This window comes from Cyprinodon variegatus, unplaced genomic scaffold (genome assembly GCF_000732505.1).
Source record: "Cyprinodon variegatus isolate N-32 unplaced genomic scaffold, C_variegatus-1.0 Scaffold666, whole genome shotgun sequence".
Taxonomy (NCBI): domain Eukaryota; kingdom Metazoa; phylum Chordata; class Actinopteri; order Cyprinodontiformes; family Cyprinodontidae; genus Cyprinodon; species Cyprinodon variegatus.
This window is the reverse complement of record NW_015151119.1, coordinates 434,168-444,894: the sequence shown is the minus strand read 5'-3', so window position 1 is coordinate 444,894 and position 10,727 is coordinate 434,168. Positions and strand designations below refer to the sequence as shown.

Genomic DNA, 10,727 nt, shown 5'->3' with positions numbered 1-10,727 from the left:
TAAGCATTGTTTATCCGATAAATACACTTTATGCATTTTTTATTTCTTATAGAAATTGTAGTGTTTCCGTAGTTGCTTCAGGGCAAAACTCTGCAGTTAGGTCACTTTAGTGCAACGTGCAAATAAATGTAGTACTGTAGGAATGAATAATTGTCTAACTTATATATATTGTTGCAATGATATCAATTATTACCCATGGGAAAAAATATTTTATAGTTTTAAGAAACAGGGTTGAGCAGTTAGGGTGCACACAGCCAGGACGGAGGAGGTATAACACCTACTCTAGACTTAGACTTAGACAAACTTTATTGTCATTTTGTATACACAGAGTGTATACAAAACAGGATTTGGTTTTGTATACACTCTGTGTATACAAAATGTTCTCTCTAAAGATAGTAGTTTTACAGCAACCAAATTTCTATAAAACCTAGGGGCATCTTGTGTTAATGTTGAAATAAACTGAATATCTGATTTCATTATTGAACTCTATAGAGAAACTTGGCCGGGTCTACTTTTGGGACCGACAGATTTCGTCCCTGCTTTTAATAGATGAGAGGATTCTGATGGGTCCCTCAGAGGCTGAAGATCAGTTCGACCATGGTGCTTGGATGGAAAAAAAGGGGCCTGCTCTCTCCAGGGTTGAAGTTCCTGCCCTAAGTGAAAGAGCTCAGTTATCTGGGGATGTTAATCATGAGTTAATGGAGGATGCAGAAGGATGTGTGCAGCCACCGGTATAATGTAAACGCTTTACATTGTGGTGAGAGAGCATAGCTGGTCTACATTTCTACCCTCACTTATGGTGTTAAAATTTGGGTCATGAACAAAACTGAATATTTCCTCTTAACGCTGCAACACTATCAGTGACTATAAACCACAAGCTACAACCTATAGTCAAACCTAGAGGGCTGGATGATGTTTTCACCATGACCTGCACAGTGACCCTCTGTCTGGACTTCCATTTAAACAATGTGACACTGATAGGTTTAACGGATGAGATCCTGGGTTTTTTAACAAGCAGCTCATTGCTCTCAGTTTGCATTTGTGCTGTTTGCACATGATGGGCTAAACAACAAGGCCAGTGTTTACTCCATGGGGTTATGAAATGCCAATAGCTTGCACTCTGGAGTAGAAACACAGGATGTCAAGAGCCTTGGCTGTTTATATTCAGCCTCAGATGAAGAGCCTAGGCGGCCAGCTGAGGCGGTGCAGCGTTTCATCCCACCTGCTCAGATGATTCGCCTGATGGGTTTGCACAAATCAACGAAAGTAGTCTGCCTAATGAGAGATCATCTGTTTGGAAACACTTAGAGAGGAGGATTTATGTTAGCGGCACGGCACTGGAGAGGTTCTTAGAAGTTTGTCTTCTTTACATTTCTGCTGATTCAGATGATCTCACATTTATTTCTGGCTGATAAATACAAGAAAAACAAAAACAAATGCTTCTAACCAATAAGCTATTTCTGGTTTTCTTAGCTAAACTAATGGAGGTCAATGACAAAAAATTTAAACATTCAATTTTTTTTGTGTGTTTTTCCACAGGAAGCTTCACTGCACAAGAAACTACATCCACATGCATCTGTTTGTGTCCCTCATCCTCAAAGCCATCACTGTTTTTATAAAGGATGTGGTTCTGTACGATGAGATGGAGAACTGCCAGTCATTAGTGAGTACTGATCCCCTTTCAACGCCGCTTGTCACTACCCGATCTGTCTCGGTAGCATGATCCGACCTGCACATGCGCAAACAGAATAATACGATTCGGGTCGCCGAAAACTATGTAATAACATTACCGAAAATACTTATTTATATACTTAAAACATTAAAGAATGCTAAACTACATCGTATAGAAAATATTGAAGACTTGTCTGGAAGAAATGGATAAGTTTTACATTGTCTCCATCGTATTGCGTGATGTCATCGTCGGACATGCTCAGAGCAGTCAGTAACGTTCAAAGGGCTATTTAAGTGTTTTTTTATGTATTGCTTTTTTTGTTTTTGTTTTTAGAATATGCAATATTTAAGCAAATACAAAAATATTGAAAAGGAACCCCCTGCCCGAAAAGAGACAAAAGAATAAAATGGTTAAAAAATAAACAATGTATTGCCAACACGGAGGTTATTCTGTTCGAGCATGCGTTGGACAAACCGTGCTTCAGGGATGGATCGGGTAATGGAAACTCTGTGCTTATACTGCAGAAGTGTCAATTTTAAGAAAGCCTCATAACATTACCAAACATTAGATCTCAGATTATAGAAAAGAAGTGAAGAAAATAACCATCATGCTTCAGACCAAATAAATGCCATTAGACCCAAACATCCGTGCCGTTGGAGGACACAAATCTGACCAAAGGCTGAGATTTCAGTTCACTTTTTTATGAAATTGTTGTTGTTTTTTCTCTAACTTGATGCAACTGTTCTTCCAGACTTTGCTGCCCTAAATGCACAGCCTCATAGTTTACCTACCGTTTTGGGTGTAACAGTGTTTGCAGAGTCTTTTTTGCTCCTGAAACGTTGTCCTATTCTTCTGTAAAGCAGGATGTTGTGAGAGTTCCTGTTTGTTTAACATTGAACCTGGACTGCACACATCGTTGCCTATAAATCGCATTCCCAGCTGGGATCTCTGGTTTGAAGCAAATAACTGTGATAACACTATTAACATAAGTGTTAATGTAACAATAGGAGTCAGATAAAACCCTGGTGCTGTTTCGTGTAACACAGCTGTTTCATTTTTATGTGAATATCAAGTGTTTCTTTTTTTTTTCCCTCCCAAATCTCACTTCCTCTGATTCATCTGCGTTATCTCTACAGAGAATTACATCATTAGACTGTAAATAACCTGCTGCTCTGAAAGATGATTTTTATTGGCTGACTTTAGGTATTTTGTCTATTAGATTCAAAGATTCACGTGCTCTAAACACAGCTGCTACATTTCTAAGACATTTCTTAACTTGATAAGAAAAAACACCCAAATGTGTTGGGAATGGAATGTTTTAAATTAGTTGGAGAAAAAAAAACCTTAGGTGGTTTAAGAATTTTTTTTTTATGCTTAAGGGCATTTAAATTTTTTATCAGCGCTATCTGCACTGTATCAGTATGTGATTCACAAAACTAGAAGCTCTAAAAATAAAGGGAAACCCATCAAGCTTAGCTGATATGAGTAATTTAAACTTCTTGTGTGTCTGGCCAAGGTAGCCTTTGACTCATTGTCTGAATAAGAGAAACAAAGGATCTGCATTGTTTTAAATGTCCCACAATCATCCATAAATAATGGACTGATTATTATGATACATTTAAAAACTAAGATACAAATAATTTTATATAATATATGAAATTGTTGCATGTTATCTAAACAAACAAAACCTACTGGACAGAGTTAGAAAGATTGAGCTGTTTTGACTCTGATTTCATCCTGTTATTTTTTACTTCATGAATGAGGAAAATGTTCATCTCATTCCAAAGGGTTGTTTTTGTATAAGAAAAGCAAAAATATTTCATCTGTAGACTATAGGATGTTTAAAATAGGGAGCACATCACAAGAAGGGAGGATGAGTTTTTCCATTTTAGATAATTTCAGCTTTTTGCTCCAGGTTGTTTTTGTCTTTTATACCACCAGGGTTCACACAGCTGCAATTATCTCACAGTAACTGTGGTGCTGGCCTTTGAAGATATGGCACTTTTTGTTTTCTCTGCAGCTTGTTAGCGTGCATAAATTGATTTGTTTTCATCTTAATGCATGCATACTGCCTCATTTAATTGAAAAATAAATGCTTCAGAGAGCGTTAGTGAACAGCTTAGGTTAACTGAAGTAGGATACTCTATTCTTTTCAGATCAATCACTTATAGAATGAATGTTTTTTAAAAACAAGTTTTATTCTACTGAGATCAACAATGTGGCTTTAAAGCAAACTAAAATAAAAAATAAAGTCGTGAATTTACATGGTTTGCCTCTGTGACATAATAAGCAGCCTGGGTTGATTGTCGTTTCAAGGTGAAAATATTTAAAGGACTGGCCTGGAGTTTAACTCATCCCAGCCAGTAGGTGGCACAGTTGGAGTCATCTGCGCTTTTTCCAACATTTAATGGTACTTTTTGCTGGGTTGCCAGGACCGCTAACACTATGGCTGAATCCCAAACCGGCCCCTAAACACTAACCCTAAGCACTAACACTCTGTTTGCGCAACCCAGCAGAGGGTCTGCCGCATTAAGGGCCATCCCAAAGCCCGTAATGAGGGAGTGGACCATTCAGCCCTTAAATAGCAAGTCTGTGGCTGAAGTTAAAAGTTCTCTTTTCTGTTGCTGTTGTTCAATGAAATTATGTTTTAAGATCATTTGAGGCGAGAATATTATACTTTAAAGCGTTACTATATTGTCCATTTACCAATTTAATGCGTCGTTTAAAAAAAAAGAGGTTGAGAGGAATGCGCAACCAGCGGACCTCCAAGGCTAACGGCTAACCACAGCCCGTCTGCAACAGCCCTCTCTCGGCATAGCCGTGTGTGAAGGACCACTGGCTATGATGGCGATTTTTTTTGTTTAATTTGGCAAAATGTTCATTTGATTTGTGTTTATCTGTCTCTGTTAATTATTATTCCCCACTAAATGAAAAAAGTACTAATTTATTATTATCTAAAGACTATTAATAACAGGAGGTGATTGCAGCTCCAGAAGAGCTGGGCATGTGGTGATGTCACAATTACGCTTCTGTTCCTATTGACCCATATTTATGCTGCGTGCTCCCGTTCTCACCAAGTCCATACTTTTCTGTGTTCTTTTAAAGAACATACTTGGCGAGGATACGAGTCCGTACTCACGTTCTTGTGAATTGAGAAATGGCCCCTATGAGCCTGCACTGCTGCAGTCTCACTATTTAGTCTCACTATTTAAGGACTGAATGGTCCACACGCCCTACCCATTATATGGTTTGGGATGGCCCTTAATATTGCACACCCTTCGTGTGAATGTGCAAACTGAGGGTTAGTACTTAGGGTTAGTAAACTAGTTACAGAGGAAACACATGCACTCAATTGTAAGTTCCGGCAGTTTACTGCATCTTCGTCACACTGACAGAAAATCACAAGTTAGGAAAAAGAAAAAACACGTCATTAATCCCAAATTGGAAGGTACTGTTTGAAATAATTTTATTTGAATGGTGTTGCCATAGAAATGGCTGTTTTCCCTTTCCATTGAAGGGAAGAGGCCGTCCCATTCACGTATAAACCCCCATGTACAATCTAGCCACCACTTACAGATATGAATATGACTTTATTGTGAGGGACACTTGAAAGTTAAAGTCATAGGGAAGTCATATTTAAATGTCAAATCATTCTGGCTTAAACATAAATGTACTCTTTATCAGAACATAATGTCCCATAATTTAGAAAATTTCTATAAAAAAAAAACCCAACCCTTTCTTAAATTCTGTGTTTTATTTATTTTACGCAGGCCAGTTAGCAGGCGTAGAGCTAACAGAAGTGGCATCCTTGCGAGGCAAGGACCAAACATGTACAGCTGTAAGCCTTCTACACCAAACCAAGCTTCTGCCGCCCTTGCGCCCTCTTCAACAAAACATATTAGCCCCAACTTTCCTCCTCTAAATAAAAAATGTATGACGGAGGAGACTCATCCACGACACAAAACTCTCCTCCTCTTGCGTGTTTCCATGATTCCTGTCCATAGCGTTCCTTGATAGTGTCATTTCTAAGTCACTAATTTAGTGCTACTTGGTCCCAATGTAATTTCCCATTGGGAACCTACTAGCACTAAGTTGCTAACTGGTTACTAATATGCTTCCGAGATGCTTCTGCCATATTCACAGGAAGAGAAAATATTTGTGACTTCTTAGAGGTCAGTGTGCTTAGAAACATGTTCATAAGCACACTGACAGGGATCTTAGATAGAAAGGTTATCAAACCAGATTACTGTCATAAACATTTACCTCATATTTACAGGGAATACAGTGATTCACAGACAGGTGCATGTGTTGCAGGTGGGATGCAGGGCAGTAGTGGTCCTCTTCCAGTTTGGAGCCACGGCGAGTTACTTCTGGCTGCTGGTGGAGGGCCTCTACCTTCACGCGCTATTGGCAGTCTCCTTCTTCTCTGAGAGGAAGTACTTTTGGTGGTACATTTTGATTGGCTGGGGTAAGTGTTCATTTAGCTGTCTCATTCATGGGTGATCTCACCATAGCCTGAGCCCCTTTTTCTGGTCTTTTGTAAAAATCTACAGTTTTTTTTTGTTTTTTTTGTTTTTGCATGTTTGTCCCTGTTACGTGTTTCAGAGCATCAAACTAGTTTACATATTTGTCAAAGACAACACCAGTAAACTCAAAATAATTTTTTTAAATAAAGGCTTGTATTTTTAAAGGAGGACAAAAATCTAAACCCCCTAAATTTTTTTTTATGGGAATTTACGGTAAATTACTGGTTACTAATTGCATTATTTTGATGGTAATTTCACAGTATTCCACTGGGAAAAATACTACAACAACCTTGTTTTCACCAAACTAATGACGGTGCTTGGATATGCAGCTTAAACCTGAGTGATTAAAAAAATGTAACACTGAATGTAGCACTCCCAAAAATCTGTAAAGCAGGCAAAAAGTCAAGCAACAAATGTTAAGAAGTTAAGAGAGTAAGGTGTGTTATAAGCAAGTGGTTGAAGGAGCAGTCCAATGGGCTTTATGCACAATTTGACCACTTCCTGACCTTCAGCAGTTCTTTTGTTTCCTCTCTTTCATAACTGGATAGACTGATTGGCCAATGGTGTTAGGGTAACTGAGGTCAGAGACACTTGTATTAATCAGGCTGTCCAGCAATGAAAGACAGAACCTGCTGAAGTTAAGGAAGTAGTGTAGTTGAGCATGTGTCCCATCCAATGGTTAGTATTGGTTAAGTATGGCAATACCTTTGCAAAGTGCAGGTGAAGGATACTGCTAATTTAAGTTGTATTAGGCCGGGCATACACTGTGCAATTTTTTGGAAAGTGTATGCTTCTATTGTAAAGGCATGACATGCTGTAAATTTGTATTTACAGAATTTTCCCACAGCATGGATTGCTTCAGCTTTGCTTCAGTTTTCAAAACACTGAAAATTAAAGAAAATCCTTTGTTTGGCAAATGGAAATTAGCAGCTACTAAAGAACATAGCTGATGTACAGCCCAGATTGTGAAGTTAATAATACACCTTGCTGAAATATGATATTGTATGTCTGGATATAAATGTTTAACAGACAAATAACACCAAATACTAGTTCTACGTTTTAGTTGGATTAAGATAGCCAAGCTACAAGCTAAAATAATGAAACAAAACACAGATTGAAAAGCTGCTTAAATTTATTTCTAACCTTGTGGTATATGTCTTCAAGCCAGACGTATTAATATGGAATCAAAATGTTTGTTCAGAATGTATATACTGATATTCTATGACCAAGGTTACCAACTGGCGTTTGAGCCAGCATGTTGATTATATTCCCGCTGTTTGAATGGAACCTTCAGAAAAAGATGAAGAAGAAAATAAGTTCAGGCTCAGATTATTGTTGCAAAGTGATGGCTCAACCTCTACTTGGTAACCATGGTAACAGAACATCTATAAACACATTAACATAACTTATTTCACAGTTTATTTTTCACAATGGCTAGACAGTAATCAAAACATGTTTTTACGGCTGGTATTTACACGAGTCACAGCCTCTGGTGTTTTTCAAGCCGCAAACATGCGACAAAAGTTGCAGTTTGTAGCCTGGAGTTTACAGTCTTTTTATGCTTTTCTCTGGGTTCAGTTACCAGTCTGGGTGCCAAAGCTCAACTTTAAAGTCATGTTGCATCACTGCTACTGGGTTACTTCACATTTGCCCTCATTTCCAGTTAATTCCCTGCATTTTCTCTGTCAAATAATTTTGACCATCCCTCCTATTGACACGCACCATAAAAAATAAATGATTTATTAATGTGGAAACTCACACACCTAACAATAGAAAAAACAACTTGATGTTTTTAAATAATGACCCCCTTACTTCCTTTTTATCTTCCTCTGCCGTTGAGTGCCAAGTAATGGACTAGTTCAATGCTGCTCTGTCTTGGTCTCACAATACGCCGCGTTTCAAGCACAATTCAAATCTTAATGTAATGGGCTGTGTCTTCACAAAGGATGTTGTTAGTACAGTATTTTACTGGACAAAATTACCGTTAAAAGTTGTAAAATTGGTCAAAAGCTATCTCCATAGTCATTTATAGTGCAAACATCAATTTGACAGTAGAATACTAAATTATAGTACTATTGTGCCAAAATTAGAATAAAAAGTCTTCCATCCATTTATCTTCCCCTGCTAATTCCGTCAGGGTTGTGGTGGGCCCGGTGCCTTTCACCGGGAGTCTGGGCAAGCGCCTGGGTACACCCTGGACAGGTCAACAGTCTGTCAAAGGGCAATACAAAGACACACAACCAAGCATACACACTCAAGCCTAAAGACAATTTAGACATGCCAATGAACCTACCGGTAATAGTTTTTGGACTGTGGGAGGCAGGATTTGTGGCAGGATGTTTTTCTGTTGGTATGATTTTCTTGTCTGAGATGCAGTGTTACTTTTACACCAGATATAATTGGACACACACCTTCCAAAAAGTTCAAACATTTGTCTATTCATTCCACAGAATATTTTACTAGATGTGTTACGGACGTTTTGAGACGAACCTTAATGTATTTTTCTTTAGCAGCAGTTTTCATATTTGACCGAGGGTTATTTTTGCCCAGTATCTTTCTTATGGTGGATAAATTAACACTAACCTTAAAGATATGAGAATGTGAAAATGTAGGGAACAAACTTCCAAACTCTTCTTAAATAAGTGCATTTATAAGACAATCCTACCTGCTCTTCCACTGTCTCGTGAAAGAATCTTTCTTCTGAGTTTTTCGTCTTCCTTCTGTAAACTTTTCAGTTTGCTTCTTATGACTCAGACATTTTCAAGGCATGTGGTAAGAGCAGTAGAGTTACAATGAATAGCTGAAGCCGGAGCTCAATGGATAAGTAAACACAAAAAAAGTTAATACGCTGCAAGGGGAAATTAGTACGTCACAAAGGTTCAGCATTTGAAACAACGATAAGATAAGCTGATTCCCCCAAAACCTGAAGCCTGAAGATCGCACACTATACCTTTAAATGAGGAAGGTTGAACAGGTATGTTACTGTAGATGTTATTGGGTCTTCTGTGACTTTTCAATGAGTGCGTTGGTTTTGGTCAGCCGAACACTCCTGGGCAGGTTTACGGCTATTACAAGTTTTTGACCATCACTGTGATCTGTAGAAGTGTCCAAAGCTTTAGAAATGGCTTTTTAGCCATTTCCAGTTTGACAAATCCCAAATAATTCTTTGTTTTGTTTGTTCCTGAACTTTTTGGGAACAGCACATCATATCTAGCTTTATAGGATCTTTTGTCAGGCAGGTCCTACCTATCTTGCCTTGTGTGGCTTCAGAAAATGAACTTAGGAGTAATAAAAAGTAGAGGATGTTTTTAAAGGAGGTCAACCATTTTTTCTCACAGGGCCATGTCGTTATGGATATTCTCCTTCCCCGATAATAAAAATACTTCATTTAAAAGTTTAAAATCTTGACTAATATTTCAAATGGTTTGATGTTCTGGGACACTTAGATGTGACAAACATGCAACACACATCAGAAATCAGGAAGGGGGAAAAAATGTTTCATATTATCATTTAGTATAATTTTCTTAAGTGATTTGCATGTTTATCTTAACATGCAGATGCCCCTGGAAATTGCTGACCTGTTTGTTAGATGCAGCATCCAAAAAATGATCAACAACCATGTTTTATTTCCCCCAACACACCAATAAATGAACTATAAATAGGCTTAAAATGCCATCTCCCAGCAGGGAAATGGAGAGAAGCCTGTGACTTTTTACAGAGTCCCTAGATGAACCAATATTGGCTCTTATGAATCCTGTAAAAAATGATAAGTACACCCAAAATGCGTAATTGCTTTGGCTATGTAGTAATTCGGTCAGGGATCACTCACTTATTTGGCCATCTTGAATTTGTGCTCCGTTTGTTTAGATCACTGTGGCCATAACTGATAACTCCTTTTTAAGTCAAAGAACATTTTAAAATTGATGATACAACTAATTCTCTCTGCTGTTTGTTTACAGGGGCTCCAACCATCTTCATCTCTGCATGGGTGGTTACCAAAGCTTATTTTAAACACCCTGGGTGAGTTGAAAGTTATTTTTATAATACATTAAAATATCATATTGCATTACAAAACAATTCTGCATGCATGGCTGCTAGCTTCACTGTTGATAATCGGAGATCCCTTGGGATTTAATGAGTGATTTAAATGAAGACTGTCCCTAAAGCTGGTGCAAATAAAAAACATTTAACAATTAAACTAAAAAGAGGTGGAATTTTGTCAAATATCATTAAGACATTTAACTGAAACAGACTTTAGTTAGGGTTGGAAAGGCTTTTATGTTCAAGTTAAAAGAAGCTGTAGATTCTGAAATTCATAAGGAAAGATTTAAACTTTCTATCATTATTTTCTTGTTGATTTTTCTTTTTAAAGTGATAGTAACACCTTATTTATATAATTTAAGTTGAGGATTAAACATTCTTACAACAAAGCAGCACCTCTAAATCTAAACATTGTCCATCAGTGCTATAAGATAAAGAAGCTTGCAAAGCATTTTTTTCCCTCAAAACTACAAAAGCCAGTACTTATA

General features: G+C 37.7%; 1 protein-coding gene across 2 annotated transcripts in view; it reads left to right on the top strand.

The window, feature by feature from the left end:
- LOC107097020 (vasoactive intestinal polypeptide receptor-like) overlaps positions 1–10,727 on the top strand; it is a 31,872-nt gene that overhangs the window by 16,692 nt on the left and 4,453 nt on the right. For both annotated transcript variants that reach the window (XM_015393983.1, XM_015393982.1), the window contains exons 6-8: positions 1,540–1,663; positions 5,987–6,140; positions 10,158–10,218. In XM_015393983.1, the coding sequence (XP_015249469.1) occupies positions 1,540–1,663; positions 5,987–6,140; positions 10,158–10,218 (339 nt within the window). The remainder of the gene's footprint in view (positions 1–1,539; positions 1,664–5,986; positions 6,141–10,157; positions 10,219–10,727) is intronic.